Source organism: Narcine bancroftii, chromosome 6 (genome assembly GCF_036971445.1).
Source record: "Narcine bancroftii isolate sNarBan1 chromosome 6, sNarBan1.hap1, whole genome shotgun sequence".
NCBI lineage: Eukaryota > Metazoa > Chordata > Chondrichthyes > Torpediniformes > Narcinidae > Narcine > Narcine bancroftii.
Genome location: NC_091474.1, coordinates 165,461,394 through 165,481,061, shown reverse-complemented (window position 1 = coordinate 165,481,061; position 19,668 = coordinate 165,461,394). Strand labels below are relative to the sequence as shown.

At 38.2% G+C, this 19,668-nt stretch overlaps 1 protein-coding gene across 3 annotated transcripts in view; it reads left to right on the top strand.

Moving 5' to 3' along the window:
• The window catches only part of dnajc5ga (DnaJ (Hsp40) homolog, subfamily C, member 5 gamma a), a 54,749-nt gene extending 36,892 nt beyond the window's left edge, over positions 1-17,857 (top strand). For 2 of the 3 annotated variants that reach the window (XM_069886593.1, XM_069886595.1), the window contains exons 5-6: positions 10,785-10,849; positions 12,042-12,130. In XM_069886593.1, the coding sequence (XP_069742694.1) occupies positions 10,785-10,849; positions 12,042-12,047 (71 nt within the window). In that variant the 3' untranslated portion in view covers positions 12,048-12,130. Of the gene's footprint in view, positions 1-10,784; positions 10,850-12,041 lie in introns of all 3 variants that reach the window. The other variant, XM_069886594.1, reaches the window with a different exon arrangement.
• The last annotated feature ends 1,811 nt before the right edge of the window (positions 17,858-19,668 follow it).

Below are 19,668 nucleotides of genomic sequence, written 5' to 3'. Positions count from 1 at the left end.
TAAAGACTCTGACATTGGGAAAGACCAGATGCTCTGCTTATGTATTTCATGCCCCAAATGTGTTGATTATTTTTTGCCCTGGTTATAATACAGTCCAATAAGAGGACAATTTCAAGATTGGACATTCCCTGTAAAATAAAACTCTGAATGCAAACTAGAGTACATCGTCTTGCTGTCTAATTTCCTTTATTCATCTACACGTATGGAAAATTGGCCAATGTGTTCTTACGGTTTTGACAGTTGCTGTGTGGGAATAGTGAATGCAGTTACAACCCTAGTTTGTGCAGAAGTGTTAACTAAATATGTAGAATAATTACATGTCAAAATATGACATGTTTCAAGTTGCCAAACATTCCTGATGGATTTTTTTTTAATCTGGAGAGATTGAAGCTAACTGAAATGCATCAGATTCACTTGAATAACTCAATTAATTAGAAGGCATTTCTAAATGCTTAACCTTGGTGAAGAAATTAATGGATTAAGACAATACTTAGGGTAAATGTACATGTGAGAGTTGAGTATAAAACACTATATCAGAAAGTGTAGAAGCTAATTAAGATTTCAGAATGGATTGAAAGATTGCTGCAAAGAGAATTCAGTATAATAATTTTCTTTCATGAACTGTGCAAACCCAGCAGTGTATTTATATTAAAAAAAATTCTTTTAAGTTCATAAATGCTGTCATCTTTCATCAAGGCAAAGATTTAAGAATGTGAAGGTATGCACCAACAAGATTAAAGACAATTTCTTTCTTGCAGCTATTGGACTCCACAACAGTATGATCATTACTGCCTTTAGTGCTAATTCATTTTTCTTCTCATTGCAATCCTATATTCTGTAAATTGTGCTCTTTACATGGCTGTATGAACATTAGAAATAACGTGTTCATCTGCTCACAGAAGACTTCTCATTGCACTAGGTGTAATGCAACTGTTGTGTTTGGAAGAATCAGGTTTGACGGGTTCACAGAGAGAGGAGTTTGGACAATCACAGGTTATTTTAATGAACACACAGGAGACAAACAGGGGAGAACATTAAATGATAGTTAATTACTATATTACTAAACAACTACTGTATATCGACATTCAGATTGGACCCAGGTTGGACTTCAATACCAGTGGCTGCCTATAAATCTACACGCTCATGTACGTATACACACTCTATAGATAATGACTTTCACACACTCCTAGTTCCCTCTACCAACATGGATGCAGGTCTCTGCAAGTATTGATCTATCGCAATACTAGGCTCAGCTTCAGTTGATTTGCACACCTTACCCATGATACTTCCAGTGATATCCAAAGTAGTAACCGGCCATGGAGTGATGTCCAGGACTCAGACCATGAGGCAAAGAGAAAGAATGTGTTATGCATTGACGTTGTATACAGTTCTGATCTGGGCGTCTAGCCCATAATAACCCAAAGTAATTTAAAAGAGTCAATGGCAAGGTGCGCACTAATGGGTAGCCAGAGTTCAACCTTGATTGACAGGTGATGTGACTTTGAATAAGTTTCAGACAGGCAGAGACTCCACAATCCACATGTAAAATTCCACCCCTTAGAAGTCTCATCACTCTGCAATAACTGGTTTCTATACAGTAAGTTCTAGGTACATTATAACTAATGTACCAAATAGAGCAGGTTGCTGGGGGAGCTGCTACCCAGTGTCGGAGGGGAGGGAAGAGAAAGAAAATTGTCTGGTCACTGACTTGCATGCCTGGTTTCTCTAGCTTAGCTGGCAAATATGTGCACATTTGCCACCAACATCTGCAACCAAGCAGGGCAAGGATATCTATGAGGTTCCAGAGTCCTCTCTTGGCTTGAGTATCCCGTGCGTGCATTGGCTTCACATTTGAGTGCTCCCTAAGCACGGATCCTAGATGTCTGTTGTGCTATCCCATGGTGAGGCAGGGGACAGGCCAGCAGACATACATCCAGGGGGTACCCATATTTCCTGGGAGCATCCCATTTTTCAGAGTTGTCTGACACCAGGATGCCGTTCCTGCTCGTGTTCCTTTTAAACAGGAGCTACAAGTGTCTGTGTTGGTTCCCTGTAACGATAACCAGGAGGAGTCAGGACTGAAAGTTGGCCAAATTAGTTTTAAATAAAAGCTCCTTAAGTGTCCACTCTGAGATATTTGTTTTGGTTAATAGGAGAGCTGGTGGGGATGCTGTCATTGTCGAGTAGAAACAAAATATATACAATATTTCTTTGGTCGTATAGTTATTTGATCTGTAACACTCCACTTATAAACTGTAACATTGTAATAGTGGTCTGGAACTCCAATTTCCTGAGTGTGCTAAGAGACATTATTACCACAGCTCAGGATGCAATTAAAAGAGTGTGGGGGGGGTGGGGAGCAAAATGTCCATTACAAAAGATGTACTCAGAATGTGCATAACAAAAGATACAGTCATTGTTGAGGATGGGTGTCCAATGATGGCAACAGCTTGCTGGTTAAATAGAATGGAGTGATGGCAGGAAGACTGTGAAGAACAGTGTGGGGAAGTGGACTTTCTCCTGCAGGGTGACCTTTGCCATACAGGATTGGTGGGTGTAATTTCTTTACTTTCTCTTGGAGAGTTTGTTCGTATGGTAACATGTTAATGCAGTTTCTCCTGGGAAAGGAACCCACCGGGTGCTTCCTGATCCCCGAGCAGGACCCAGTGGCTGCTGCACCCATATCCTACCGGACTCCTCAGGGTCCTGAAGGTCAACCTCATCTAACTTTATCTATGCCAATGTGGCCAAATCTCAAGAAAGTGGGGATCCTCCCTTTGTAGTGGGTCGTGAGTTAAGATGGTTCACCACTTCTTACGGCACGCTGAGCCTTGAATGTGTTGTCAGGTGTCAGCATATGTATCTTTTGTTTCAGGAGACTGTTCATTCCCTCTATTTATCCTGATGCATATGGGAGGTAAGGGGACGTGTCACCCAGATTTGAACCATAAAATGTGATCCCTGATTAGACTCTACCTCCCATGGTGTTCCATAAATGGAGGAGAGGTATTTCAGCCGCTGAATGGTGGTATCCTAGTTGGCCTGCTGGCAGGGCACTGCCAGCAGGACACTAGACTAGGTATTCACCATCGTATATAGGCTTTTTATCTTTTGCAGTGGGAGAAGGCTGACATGGTCTACTTGCCAGACTTGGCCCCCTCCCGTACTGCGTCAAATGTTTCCCAGTTTTCCCACCAGCCAGCCCCACAGATTAACCTTCTGGCACATGGGGCAATTATCTACTGTAGTCGGCACCTGATCTTGGGTTAATGCCACCCCTAAGCCCTCTGCACACCATGTTCCTTTGGATCTTAGGTGACCACCCTTCCTGTGGGTCTATGTTGCCAAGGCACCAGAGTCTACATCATTGGAGTGGGTGGAGATTGTGCAGATTTGAGCTACCTGGTCCACAGCAGCATTGCGAGTGACCTCCACTGTAGCCCTGTTGGTGTGGTCATCCATGTGTTGAACAATAAGTGCCCTCTGCCCAGCTTGCTCCCAGATATATCTCCAGTGCCTCTGACCCCATAGTGGATAATTGTGGATCTCCCACCCTGTGTCGTGCCAACATGACATCCACAGTCATCCCATTTTCCACTGTCCATGAGTTGTATTGATATGCACCAGACTTATCGTTGATTTGATTGCAAGCGCTACTGCAGCCAATTATGTGAGCTGGCTGGATCCCACCCCCTCTTGAGTTAATGTCATACTGATACCTGGGTTTAGTGCCACCGCCTGCCATAACTGTTTCCTGTTTTCTAACAACTGCAGCTGTCTATGAACCTTGCTTTCTGCCTTTATTTCTTTGGTGAGGGAGTTGAATGGCTGACCCCAGGATACAGGAGAGGGATTGATAGTGGTGACTTTGGGAAGGGGATTGTGACTCTCAAGGATGGATGTGACTTTTTTGTGCAGCCTGCTGACTCTTTTTGACCCTGCCTCTGCCTGGTCGGCAATATACCAACGCCACTTAACAATGGAGGAACAATGTACGTGTCCCTCCTTGTGGGTGGTATCGGAGGATTTGATGGGCAGGTGAGGCCGGAGGATAATGATCTCATTGACTTTAGGGCTCTGTGGTGAGCCATATAGCATGCCAGGAACAGGCGTTGGAAAGGGGTGTGGCAGGAGGCAGGCTTGGGTAGGGTTTTTATCCAGAAGCCGTGGAACTCTGCGGCCATTGATTTTCTTTTTGCCAGTGGCTCCACTCGGCTGTTGTGGTGGCTGAGACCTGGAGCTGAAAAGGGACCTTGGTATGTCTGGAGGGTAGTGGCTAGAAGCCCTGCAGGATGAAAAATAAGACCTATTAAAGGGCAGATGAAGTTGAGGTAGGGTCTGTGGCCATCTAGCAAACGTGCTGTGAAACGGGAAATGGCATCCCTTGCATCGAAGCTTGGTCTGGCTATTCACTGCAACAGAGTTTTCCCCAGCTATCTTGGAGGTCACCATGTCACTAGATCTGGGAGGGGACGTTGAGAGGGTCGGTATGGACCTGCGCAACCCTTACTCACCTAAATCCATTCATGCACATGCTGTTCCTTTCTTAGGAGTGGGGTATCTTCATATCAAACCCCACAAACTGACTGAAAGCAGCCATCATTGTCTTATGGGATGGAGAGCCAGAAGAAGAAAATACTGCCATACAAACTTGATGGAAATTCACCTGCATTAGACCACTTGCACACTCCTTAGCACCAGTCTCATTACCCACTGCTTGTCATGGTCAGCATTGATTACAAGTGACATAAAGCCTTGAATGCAAGCACTGTTTAAAGCAAGGAACTTGTTCAGGAATAGAACAAGAAAGTCTGTGGATGCTATGATTGAAGTAAAACACAAGGATGGAGAAGCTCATTAGATCAAGCAGTGTATTTTATTGAGCAAAGATAAAGATTCATAACCAACATTCTGGGCTTGAGCACTTGGGCCTTACCAGCTTTGAAGATCATGAGTGGTTGTAAAGTGAGATGGCCATTTCATGATTTGCTACAAATATAAATAATCTTCTGCCTGTCATTGTAATGACCCAAATCAAATAAAGGTCTATATCATCACATCTTGTCCTTGATGAATTTCCTATTCAAAAGGACCAAAGAGCACTTGGTGCTATCAAACTCATTTTATTTGCTCCAGCCACACATGATAAATAATGTCTCAACGGCAGAGCCATTTAAAACCTTTTTTACAGTTGACAATTTTCCCCCCAGTTTTGTCAGATGTCAGGAGAGCCTTGTATCAGAAATAGAAGCAGGAAGAGGCTATTAGCCTCTTGTGCGGGCTTTTCCATTCCATAAAATTAAAATGATCTTCTAACCACATCATAACTTTTCTGTACAAACTCCATAATTTAGGTATATGGATCTTAAGGCATCTTTTCCTCTTGTGGATCATCAGTCACACAATGCAGCTTGTGCATCATCTGTAACTTGGCCTTCACAACCCTCTGGGCTGGAAAAATTCCAAATATATACTTACTAGATGAAGATCTCTTTTAAAATATCTGCTTTTATTGCTGTCCAGCAAACAACATCTTGCCACACAACTAGAGGGCACAATGTCCCAGTGTCTAGCTTTATTTAACCCCTGTAAAGATTTTGTGTGTTTCAGTCAGATCACCTGGTACTTCTAAGTTCTAATCCAAAGTTGAATCATCTATTTCTTCTCTTTCCTATTAACTCACTGATTCTATATGCTCTAATTTTGAGGAAAAACCTATGAATTAGCACCTTATTAAATTATTTTGGTTTACAGAAAGCCAGTGAATTAATTGGTCCTTTTTTTGTGCTGGTTACAGGAAAATAAGTAGTGGAATGGTATTGATGTAATTGTTCTGAGAGTCAATACAGATGTTGTCAACTAAATCAAGTCAACTTTATTTATTGTTCATATCATGCTCGCACGGTAGGGACCACAGAGCATTCTTACATAGATTTAAGTTAGAAAAGCAGTTAACACCTTAAAATATTAAGGTATTAAGACATCTACAATGAATGTCCACAGCGCACTATGCACATATGTGCTGGGAGTTCAGGAGCCTGGTGGGGGGTAGGGGGGTGCAAAAGCTGTTTCCCACACTGGATGTAAGGGCCCTAGTGCTTCAGTGCTTCTTCCCAAATGACAAAAGAGCGAACAGTTTTCTTATGGGATGTATGGAGTCTTTCACAATGTGTATTGCATTCTGCCAGAATCGAGTATAGTCATTTACCCCTCCATAAATCTTCGTCCGCGAAGCCAAGCCAAAGAAAAAAAAGAATTGGTGTTAAGGGACCAGGTGAGATTCTCCAGCAGGTGGCCAACGAGGAACTTGATTCTCTTGACAATCTCAATGGTAGAGCTGTTGATGGTCAGGGGAGCATGATTTCACCCCCCCCACCCCACCCCACCCCACCCCCTAGGCCCTCCTGAAGTCAACAACCATCTTTTTTTTTAAACATTCTGATGCAGGTTGTTTGCTCTGCACCAGTTTGTTAGTGTCTTCACTTTGTTTCTGTATGCTGCCTCCTTGTTCTTATAGATAAGGCCCACCACTGTCGTGTTGTCAGTGAACTTGATGTGATTCAAGCTGTGTTTGGCTACGTAATCATGGGTCAGCAGAGAAAACAGCAGTGGACTAATCACGCAGCCCTTTGGTGGCGGGGGGGTGGGGGGCGGTGTGGCTCTGTGCTCAGTGTGATAGTCTTTGAGGTGCTGTTTCCAATCCAGATTGCTTGAGGTCCCCCCTGTCAGAAAGTTGAGAATCCAATTACAGAGGGAAGTGTTTAGACCCAGCAGGCCCACCTTCCTTATCAGGTACTGGGGTATGATCATGTTGAATGCCGAACTGAAGTCAATAAACAGCATTCGAACATACGAGTCTTTATTTTCCAGGTGGGTGAGGGGTAGATGAAGGGTGGTGTCATGATAATGAATATGTATGAGATATACCGGAAGTCACGTGGTATGAGAGAGAGATAAGAACACAAGCAGGAGAACAAAGGAAACGGGAGAATAAAAGACACTAAGAAGTTTACCTGATAAACTTGTGTTTAATGTTTTATTAACTTCACATTTCGGGCCACAAATGTGACATTGGCGACGAGGATGGGATAAGCTTGAAGAAAATTAAAGACTAAACAAGATTACAGAGGATTACAGACAACTTCAAGGTGATAAGAATTTTCTCTTTGTCTCAGTACTTTTGGGGCTGGAATATTTCCTCATGGCTTGTGCAAACAGTAACTTTCTAACACATAGTGGAATTGCTCATTTTGACCCAACGGGTGATGCAAGTACTGTAAGTGTGAAGTGGAAGGCATGGCTGGAAGAATTTGAATCCTACGCCGACAGTCGTGGCCTATTTCTAGATACCGGTACAGTTGAACAAAAAGCGCAGAGAAGGGCGTTACTTCTTTTCACTGCTGGACCTGCAGTTCGGGAAACATTTAAGACACTTTTGAATACTGGAAGAAAGGATGAGTACCAGAAAGGGGTAGATGCATTAAATGCACACTATGTAGTGACACCGAATGCTACATTTCAACGCCATTTGTTTCGGAGAACGAGACAAGAAGATGGCCAGACAATTGCTCAGTACGTGACGAGACTACGCCAGCTAGCTGTTGGATGCAATTACATGCCAGCTGATTTGGACAACCAATTATTAGATCAAGTCGTACAGCACTGCAGATCAGATAAACTCAGAAGACGTCTACTGGAAAGAGGGAGTGAGTTGGAACTCACCGATGCTTTAACCATTGCTGCTGCATTAGAGGCTGTACGCTTCGTAGCTATTCAGGCGACACCGAAAGCTGTGACTACGAAGATGATCCACAACTCATGGAAGTAAGAGAATGCATACAGAGTGGACAATGGGACAAGTGTACTCACAAGGCTTACATTCCCATTAGAGACGAACTTTGTTGCATCGGACAGTGTGTATTGAGAGGTTGCAGATTGGTGATACCACAAAGATTGAGACTGAAGATCTTTTCCTTAGCGCATGAAGGACACCTAGGTATTATTGGTACCAAGCAAAACTTCAGGACCAAGGTATGGTGGCCAAGTTGTGATAAAGACGCAGAGAAATTTGTTAAAACTTGTCACGGATGTCAAATCACAAGTAGGAGTAATCCGCCAGAACCGATCTGGAGTACGCAATTTCCGACAGGACCATGGATCGACGTAGCTGTTGATTTTTTTGGACCTTTACCGACGGGTGAATCAATTATGGCAGTGATAGATTACTACAGCAGATACTATGAGTACGTGGTGTTGAAGTCCACAACCACTGAAAAAACAATAAAAGCGTTAGCAGAGATATTCGCAAGATATGGATTACCTGTTACATTATACTCTGACAATGGTCCACAATTCATTTCAGAGACATTTGCGGAATACATGAGGACCACAGGTATCCACCATCATAAAGTAACTCTGAAATGGCCGCAAGCCAACGGAGAAGTAGAGAGACAAAATCAATCCATTGAAAAACAATTGAGGATTGCACACGCAGAAGGACAAAATTGGCGAGAAGCATTGCTATCTTATGTGGCTGTCTATCGAGCAACGCCTCATGCAACCACTGGAAAAAGTCCTGCAGAAGCATTTTTTGGGAGAAAAATCCGCACAAAAATGCCAGAAATAAAGGAAATCCGAGACGACCAGGAGATGAGGGACCACGATGCTGAAAAGAAAGGTGCAGCAAAGCTGTACACAGATTCGAAACGTGGAGCCAAGTATTCAGACATCATGCCAGGAGATAATGTTCTAGTGAGGCATGAAACTGGTGGTAAGCTAGACACACCTTATTACCATCAACCCTATACTGTCGTACAGAAGTGGCAGTATGGTGACAGTCAAGTCTCCGACTGGAGTCCTGTATAAGAGAAATGTATCAAGTGTAAAAAGGTACCAGTCCAGAGATACATCGAGCGAAGAGGTTGAAAGGCCAATATGAGATGCTGAAACTGAGAGACCTGATGATGTTCCAGAGGCAGTTACCAGCACTCCTAATGAAGTGACTAGAGCGCCAGAAACACCCGAAGCCGTGGCGAGCAGTATTTCCGACGCTGAGAGTGAACAACCGAGAAGCGACGACAATATCGCAGGCAGGCCGAAACGAAACCGGAAAGTGCCCAAACGATACGAAGACTTTGTGCCATAGTTTTAATAAGAACTTTGGGACAGTATTTTAATCTTATATCATAAAGTGCATGTATGAATGCTGTAGGAATTAAACTTTATGTAGTTGAGTTATAGTGTTACTATTAGTTACAATGTTTGTATGTTTCCGAGGGATATTGGTAAGTGAAGGTAAAGTTTATTTCTGATTAAAGGAGGGATGTCATGATGATGAATATGTATGAGATATACCGGAAGTCACGTGGTATGAGAGAGAGATAAGAACACAAGCAGGAGAACAAAGGAAACGGGAGAATAAAAGACACTAAGAAGTTTACCTGATAAACTTGTGTTTAATGTTTTATTAACTTCACATTTCGGGCCACAAATGTGACAGGTGGTGCCGATAGTATCGTCCTTGGAGTGGTTCGATCTATATGCGAACTGCTGGAGGTCCAGTGATGGGGGCAGCAGGTGCTTTATGTGCCCCATGACGAGCCTCTCGAAGCACTTCATGATGATGGATGTGAGTGTGACAGAGCGGTAATCGTTGAGGCAGGACAGACAACTTCTTTGGCACAGGGACAATTGTGGCAGCTTTGTTATCCTTGCATCAAAATATGAATTGCAATAAAATAGAAACATCAAAATGCCAAATGTGGTTTATTTTTCATGTTGACTTTGTCCAAGTTATTTATTTAATAGTAGATTATAATATTTTCCCTATTAATTAACATATTTTCTTCAGTGTTTCTCTCCCTCCTTTCTTAAATAGGGTTCTATTTTTAATCTTCCAGTCGATGATTTCATACTGCTCTGGAATCAACAGAATTTTAGGGGAAATAAAACCAAGGTGTGCTAATACTTTCTCTGCAGTTCCAAAGCCATAGGATGCTTGACAGTTCCTGAAGATTTTGTTGTTTTTCAGTCCTCTTTTGATCTTAATGTTTGATTCATGTTTCATGTTTTGGCAGTCTTGTTGTTAAAGAAAGCAAATATATTGTGAGACTTTTCCATACTCCTGCCATTTCTTCAGGTGAAAATGTATCTTTTCTGCATGTGTTGTTATCTATTCATACAGATACCTTGCAGTATTTCAGTGTTGGTATTCTATTAGATGTTTATTACCAAACACAGCTTAAGATCTCGCGTGACATCTCTTAAGTACTCTGGAGATGTCCAGTCTTATTTTTATTAGTTTAAGCTCAACAAGAGCTTGTGATCAATGATGATACATATTTTATAATGGTGATTATGTGCTGTGCTTTGTCACTAAAGGTTGCCTGTAAACAGAATAAATATGAAGCAAAAGATGATTTTGTTAGCTTTGATCTTTCTTTAAAGGGATATTTGCTGTCTTTTGTTTTAAATTGGGTGTAGTTAAGGCTAAATAGTTTTCTACATAATTTTACAAAGGGGTCTGTTTGAAAACTAACATTGTTTATATGTTGAAACATGCCACAAGCTCCACTACAAATAATCTAAGCATAATTTAATCTAAAGAATTTATTTTCCGAAAAGTTCATTTCAATGAACAAGATTAAAGGGTGCACTCATAGCTGGTTTCCTTGTTAAGCATTGAATAATGGCTCAACTATTTCATCACTATTAAAAAACTTGAGTGTAGTGATTAACTGAAATGTGAAAAATTTTCTGAAATTCTTTGTTTTTTCATTTGTAAGGTGAAAAGGTTGTTACCGATCAACCAGCGCCTAGTTCAGGCTCTGAAAATGCAGATGAACATCAGGTATCAGAGATTTTGAAAATTTTTCTCTTCATCTTGAAGGTCCCAGAATGTGATCCGAACAGAGTTTTATAAATTACACCGTTTATCTAATGATAAAATTATTACAATGTTGTTAGTCATTTAACAAGAAATGCATAAGATCCCTCAAATGCGTAGAATGCATATTTCCTTGAACTCAGATCTAAGTAGCTTTCCATAGATTTCAGACCAGACCTGCTCTGTAGTTTATTTTCTCTAAGCTGTAATCAAAATAGGATGATGGATTTGTAATGGTGCCTTTTTAACATATTATTACTGCAATTCATTTATTTAACTCATATAACAGTTTGAGTCTTGAGATTAAACTTGAGTTGTTCAATTCAGAGCTATATGATCCAAAGTTAAGCTTAGTGTTCTATATTAAATTCTAGTTCAGTAATTAATTCTGTTTCTTGAAGTAAAGAGTATTATGTTGTTGGTAAATTCTCTCAGACAGACTTTCGCATCTGAATTATATTTGCAGCTTTTTGTACCTCCGCTGTCTTGTCTTCATCTCCAAAAAAGTAATTTTGGCCATTAAATTATATTTGAGATTGGGAGTCTTTTGGGCATATCCTGCCCTTTGAATCTGAAAGACATAATTATTCTTTTTCCTCCTGGATTGTTCCAGAACCAGTCACAGTTATTTACATCAACATTCATTGGATACTTTTGGAACAGTAGCATTAGCTCTGTTGTCTCTCCAATTTCCCCTCAGCTAGAAATCCTACAAATGGTTTCACTCCAAAATGTCACCTATGCTCACATCGAAAATACTCAGCAATAGGATGGTTCTTGAGTTATCCCATTCTCAAAAGTTTTACTCAGTGTTTTAAATGTTTCTTATTCAGCACGGCTGACGTAGTGGTTAGCGCAATGCCCTTACAGCGCCAGCAATTGGGACCAGGATTTGAATCTTGCACTGTTTGTACGTTCTCCCTGTATCTGCATGGGTTTTCCCAGGGGCTCTGGTTTCCTCCCACTGTTCAAAACATACTGAGGGTGTAGGTTAATTGGGTGGCACGGACTTGTGGACCGAAGTGGCATGTTAACGTGGTATATGTCTAAATTTATTTATGCTTCAGCTCGCCTATTTATCAGCAGCAATCCAAAACATTGTTCTTCCATTTAATATTGCATGGAATAATTATTCATTTTGTTTATTTCCATTTAGGTGTAAATGTATCCCCATTATCATTCAGCCACAGTCGAATCATTGGAATCTTAATCCAGCTGTCATCAGACCAAAAATATGGCTGTGAGTGACTACCAGGAAAGGAGGATTCAGAATTTGTTTCGACCAAACATTTGAGTAGGGTTCTGGAATTAATTTTAATTGAAAATTCAGTAAGTTTCCAGATGGATCTTCACACACAACCAACACATTTGTACATTTTTATATACTCTACATTTCTGTTGGTAAATCCAACTACAGAACAACTGATCCATTCTTATGGGAAATACCAATTTTAAACAAAGACTCATTTCTCTTTTTTTTAAAGTATTTACATCATCTTGAACTGAAATTAGACTTTAACTTCATTCCATTGAATTTATAAGTAAATAGAAATGGTAAGGAGTGTCAAAAGTTGCACTGATTTAAGCTTTCAAATGAATAGTTACTGGCAAAACACTGCTCAGTGAAACAGTTATGTCGTGCGGTTTTGGCTGGAATAGACTTTTATGATGTTTACCACCAAACCTGGTCATATTCAATATGTATACAATGTTAGTTATTTCAAATTTTGTTTGGGAATAAAAGTGTCTTTAATATTTCTGTTTTTGAATTTAAAAATAATTTAACATTTAAGTGCAGGCGCGGAACAGATGTGTGTGCAGCAGCTTTAATTGATCAGGTAGATGTTTAATTTGAATAACTTAAATTGTTAGAATTAATGTGTCATAAAATTAAATTTTCTTTTTATTTTTTACGGGTTGGTGTCTATCAAGCTGTGCTCATCATAAAAGCATTTATTTGGCCTCATAAGACTGTTCAGCATCACATTTTTATTAGTGATTGAAATTTGTGCCAATTAGTTTAATTAAGTGGGTTTAGTTATCTGAAACGATTGTGAAAAGATTAATTTTCTATGGTGTCATCCAAAATCCCTGATTACACTTGTATCAGGTAAATTGAAAATATAAGAATTTTTTAAAAGGGTTGCCTGACCAAAAGATTTCTGTCATGATGTGTAGAAGATGAATTTTGATCTTCAGATTTACAGTATATTTAGTTGTGAATCCAGTTTTGCTATCTATTGCCAAGATTTAAATTTTCTGGAAATTATTTCCCTTTACTGTTTTTTCATCAAGAGTTTATGGTGGGATATTCTGGATTCATTTTGATTGGCAATGAATCAATCATAGAATACCAAGTACCATTAGAAGTAAAATTTGCTAGTTATAAATTAAAATTCTTTAACTGCTTCACTTATTGAAATATGGCAGCCACAGAGTGAGAGCGTTTGATTTAATGAGCCACTGACTCTCGCATGATCTTTTGCCCTCAACTCATGTACACTTACTGAATTTTACAGTAAAGCCAAATTTTACTTGTTTCATTTATCTGGATTGTATGGATTTTCTATGGAAGTCATTAAAAAGATAATAGAATACTGTAATGTATGTGGAACATAAATTAAATCCAGCCTTATGTTCTCTTTTAGAATTGGCCACTCCTCTTCCATATGTAATTGGCCTGTTCTGTTTTCTGTGAAAAATGATGTTTTCTCATTTCTGGTCAAAAGCAATCAAATCTTTAGACTGTGGACTTTGATCATACTCTTTTTTAGTAAGTTCAGATGTTTAGTCTTGTTAAGCAAGTTCTGAGCTGTCACTGGATTGTAAATGCCAACTAAAATGTTTTTTTATAAGAATTAAGAAATATTAATCAATTCAAGCAACATAATTGAAAAAACATTGGGTATGTTTTTATTGTTCTAAGTAATTGTAAATAATGGAATCTGTTCTTCAATTATAATGTAGTTACTTCATGTTTAAACTGTCAATTTTGCTGTATATAAATTTATTGTGCATAAAGGATCCTTGCACATATTTATAATGTATATGTTTACAGTTGTCAAACCTCAACAATGTAAAAGTTGTTTTATATTAAGCTTTTGACAGAACAGGTATGTCAAAGCTGCAATTTATTATTTTGTCAAGGTTGCAATAGCTAAAAACAATTCGGTACTCGTTTAAAATTACATTATTGCTGAATTCATCCATGCTTCAATTAAAGGTATCCTATATTCAGAAAATACAAGCTTAAACAACAGTTGAATGCAGTTGAAACCACTATACAATTTTTGTTCCAATCCCTAGACCAGAATGCGGTAATCTATCAAACATGTACACATTTTTTGTATTCTAACATTTGAATTGAACCTGTAATTGAAAAAAAATCTGAAAACCTCATATTTCCTTGTTAAGATAAAGATGGTCTAACAAATGATAAGATCTCTGCTCTTGTTTCTTCATTTGAAAATTGAAGAAACACAGACATTGACTGAATAAAGGGAAGGGTCAGACAGCATTCATGGATAAAAATGGTCAGTCAATGCCTGGGCTTGATGAGAGCCCTGACCTGAAACATTGACTGACCATTTCTATTCATGGATGCTCTCTGTAGCTTCTGTTTGTTCACTTGAAAAATTGTAAAAGCAAAATGCCTTTACAATTGCCATCTTTCAAATTCAAGCAAATAACTTTTGATAAATACATGAAGTTAAGAAGAGTATTTTGGCCAACACTTCTTATTCCTTTGTTTAATGTTTTGCATTTGGCATGATTTAATGCATTGGTTTGAATTTCTAACATTTTAAGTTTGTTAAAAAGGAAATTTTTAACAGTAAATCCAAACCAAATGTTGGTTTGTTTAGCTTGTGCAATGAGGAAGAAAATTTTATAGACAAAATCAATTAACTATCTCCTTAAACTTAAAATTCCATCTTTCCTTCATGGTTGTTGACAGGTTAATTTCAGTATATGGATCATTTATCTATGGATGAAATTTTATAGATCAATTAAAAAATACCTGCCAAATTTCATTGTCTCAAGTATAAAATGAGAAAAAAACTGATTCTGATTCATATTGTATTATTAATTCATCCACTAGGACATTTAAGGTACATTTACCTGGAAAATTCACATATACATATTTGATTTGTTTTTCAATTATCCTAACCATTTTAATTGAACTCCAATAAAAAATATGCCCTCAAAATTAGCATTTTTTTTGTTTGTACAAATTTCAGCTTTAGAAAAATTATTTTAGATTTGCCAGACAATGGCAGTAGCTGGGGAAAATAATTGTTCTATTTACAAATTTTCATCCACCACATTAAAATGGTACCATGTTGTAAATGCCCACCTCGTTCATGAGAGATGGTAGCCATAGCTCTTGCATTACCCACAGCATTAGACTCCTTTTCTTTTGGGTGGTTATGACCCTTGATCAAATTGAATGAATTGTATTATATAGCTTTTATAGCAGAACTTGCTTTTAAAATTACTACATCCTGGTGTCTGGGGCACAGCCAGACTCTGAAGCATAATTTGGCTTCTGCTTACTGAAAGCAAATTGGATTGAATGCACCAATTCCAGAGTTGTATCCTCATTTCCTCTTCCCTCCTATAGGATGGCAGTGGTATCTTGTCAGGAGGAGGCAGGTAAAGAATGAAAAATGAAGTACAACTCCAGTTGAGTGTTTTAACTTCTTAGGGTCCTTTGCACTCAGTATTTAAAATTGTTGCATCTGGAACAACAGCCGTAAATGAACATGTGGTAAAGAGTCATCAAACTCCCTCTTGGTCATGGAAAATGGAGTTTGAAAGCATAGTAGCCCTTTTCTGTAGTCACACTTGAACTCTATAATGAAATGCTGTAAAAACATACACAAACGATTTAAAACGTGATCCAAAATAAGATCTTCTAAGCAAAACCTATTGCCTTTGAAGTTTCATGTGAATTTGATAATGATCAGTTAATTCTGGGGATTAATGTTTTTGAAATTTGACCAACCTTTATCTTCACCAAATGTGAGGATTATCTGAAGTATGTTACAGAAAGAAAAAAAAACATCAAGGAAATGTGAGATAAAAGGAGAAAATTATGTAAATCCTTAGTTTCAAAAGCATTTGTGGTGGAAAATTAGATGTAGTTGGAGATAAATTATTTTTAAGATGCTGGGAAAGAAATAATCTGTGGTGGATGAGAAGGAAGAAGTAATTAAATGATTAATGGATTGATGGAGAAAGGCAAACAGGATGAGTGATGAGCCAATTGAAACATGAAAGATCAAGAGTATAGGCCGAATTATCTGAAATAGTTGGACTTAAAATTTTGGGTGATTAAGCTATATTGTGCTTAATCAAAAGGTTAAGTACTATTTATTGGACTTTATTGAAGCAATGAGGAAGACTGAATGAGAATGGAAAAATTAGTCACATTTAACCAGGAGCTTGTTTACATACATTTTGGACATGAAGAATTTGGTCCATTCCTGCTCTTGTAGTAAGGATGACTAAGTTATTGGTTGGTTGCCCTATCGTTAATAATTCTTCATCCTACTCCCACTTTGACTTCTGCCAACAACACAGTCTCAATGAAGGAATATGTAAGCATAAAGCAGACTCATCTTTTGACTTGGCACATTTTAGACCAAACATCCAGTTATCAAATTCAAAATAATTCTGCTGTTCCAGATCGATCTTTAGTTTTATTAATTGTGTTATTCCTCACGGCCTTGCGCCTTCATCTCGTTTGCAGTTTAAGTTCCTCTCCATCATAGCCTTTTACAGATATTCCCTTTTATTTATTCCTCCCTTCTCTTTTCTCCTGAAGTTAAAATGTGATTATCTAATTTTTTCCAGATCTGTTGAAAGCTAATTGATCTGAAACTCTGTTTTCAATTCAAAGATGTGAAATGAATCTAGGGAGCCATTGTCTGAGGCACTACATTCTTGATAATAAGTGAGGAAGATATGTGTGAAAGTAGCTGGAAAATTGTCTTTTAAATAATTAAATATGGTAGATTATTGTTGTCTGAAATACCTGGGGCAACTTGTTTAGATATCAGCGTAGCATTTCTGGAACTTGGCTCTGAATAATTTTCACAAAATTTGCTCATGGTTGGTCATTACTCAATACATTAACTTGTATATGCAATTCTCAAACTTGCGTTTAAAAAATGATTTCAGTTGTTTTGTATTACAAACGTAATGCTATGCAATATTAGTCTGTTTGCCTCTTGAATTTTTAAATATATTGTCTTTCATATTGTCTGGTTGGAATATAACCAGTAATGATACATATTTGGGAGTTGAATTGTTCACAAATTAAGACAGTTTCCTTTTCTTAACTATTTGTAATATGTCTGCCAGATTTTTCACACTGAAGAAGCATTAGGAGTTTGTTCACCTGTTGCAGAACATGCAGGTTGCACTTAAATCAGCATTTTCCAACCAGAAATCTAAAACTAAAGTAAGCACATAAAATGCAAATGAGTCAACATTATCAGCAAAAAAAGTTACGTCCGCATGGCGAAGAAGAACGTGGAAATATTCTGGTAACTGGAGTTTTCCCATGAAGTTTTTGTAATATATTTCCACAGTGTTCTTTCAGAATTATGTATTGTTTCCAGAAACAAACTCAAACTTGATCATTGGTTGCTAAGTACCTAATTACTTTAAGAGAAAGATGCTGTCTTAGCCTCTGATTTTCCTGTCTTAAATTTATTTTGCTCCTAATGTAATTTGTCATAATGAAAAATGTTTGCTGTCATTAAATCTATTCTATATTTCGTAAGTCAAGACGTAGGATATTTTTTCATTTGTTTCATAATAGGATAGTTATTATTAATTTATAGGGGAACTATATGATATTGCAATATTAATTTTCACTGGGCTGTGTCTGGATTTAATGTGATCAAATTATATTTTGTATAATTTTGTCTCGAAATACATGACAATAAATGTGGATTTATAAGATGTTGGCTGATATATTGCAAAATGGTTTGAAAATTTCAAGTTGAAACACATTATAAAGATAATCAAAATGGGATGATTTGCAGTAATTTTCTTAAGTGTTACCCTATCTCACCAAAACCTGTAATTTCAGGATCATACTTGTAAAGCCTCCTACTGTGATTTCTGTTCTACCTTTTTGGTGGGAAATAATAGCCAAAATCTTATTTAAGAGAATTGGATTAAACCAAATAGAATTTGGGAACATAAACATGTTGGTGTAATCACGAGCACGCGGACTTGATGGGCATGCTATATTTTGATTAAGTTATTGTGTTGAGTGAGATATGCTTTTCATTAGTCATTCCAGTTCCTACTTTCTTTCTCTTTCCACCTAATATAGACCTTCACCCCCCTTCCTCCAGTCATCCCCCCACTTCCTGCTGTCCATCCCCACCTATCATCTCCCACCCTCACCACCCCCCTTTCCCCCCTTTGTTCAGACATCTTTCATGTTCCACCACACCTTGATGAAGGGCTCAAGCCCGAAACGTTGGTGATGTATCTTTACCTTTGCTACATAAAGGCACTGTTTGATCTACTGAGTTTCTCCAGCATCTGTGTGTTTTTTTCTGCTTTTCATTAATAGTCAGTTAATGACTTCCTAAAATGTCAGGACAAAATATTGCAGCAGGTTGAGCATGTAAAGACTAAAGCACAAAAAGAAGTAGCAGACCATAAATAAAAGAAGAGGGCTTGCTCCTCAGAGTCTAAAGAGTAGAAAATATAGACTGTGTAGTCAATTTTGCAATGTTGACAAAGCATGAGAATAGAATACTGCAAGGTGCAATGATCAGTGATTTACCTGGGTTGGGAGAGCTGCTGCAAGTATTGATTCACATACAATAGGTAATCTTAAAAAAAAGAGTAGGATAGAATTTTGCAGATGAAGTTCAAGGTGGTTGAAGAATACTTTTAATGATGGAAAGATTATGAACTATTTGGAGTGCCTGCGATCGTACTTGGATAAGTAAGAGAAAGCCATGTAGAGCAGAGCACAATTAAAGAGTAAGATAAGGTGTGATGATTTCAGATTATTAAAGTCTTGGATTTTCTGGACACATTGATGTAAAACAGATGGGTTGTCCTAACTGTTTAATAAGGAGTAAAGAAAGCTATGAGATTATTCTATCTCTCTCTAGTTCTCTGCCCATTCTCACTTACCTTTGCCTTCCCTCGCATCCTCTCCCTCTGTCAACTCATCTTATTTTTCTTTTACCTTCCCACCTCTATTCGCCTATTTCCTTTTACCTATTATTCTGTGGTCTTCTGCCTGCTCCCTCCTCTCCCCTACACTCCCCCACTTAGATGCGGAGGCTGGTGGGGTCATAGCTGAGGACAAGGGGAATCCTGTATTTTTTGAAAATTTTATTTAAAAGTCTTCCATACATGTAATAATATCGAAGTACAAAATATAGCAATCAAATATTAATATAAAATCTAGTACATGATGATATAAAATTGAACCCTCTCCCCCCACTAAATTAATCCAAGGGAAAGAAGAGAAGAAGAAAGAAGGAAAAAAATGAAATAAGTAGAAAACACAATAAAAGTAAGAAACTAGAATAGAAACCTGATTGCCATATTCCCCCTCACCACACTGAGTTAATCACATAACTTTTAATACTTTAAAGAGGTTTAAGGAAAAGGTCTATAAATTAATTTCCTCAATTCTTAACTACAGGCACCGTTTTCAAAAATACATCAAACTTATTTCTCAAATTATGTGATCTTCTCCAAAGGAACACAGCTATACCTTTCTGCATTGCAACGTT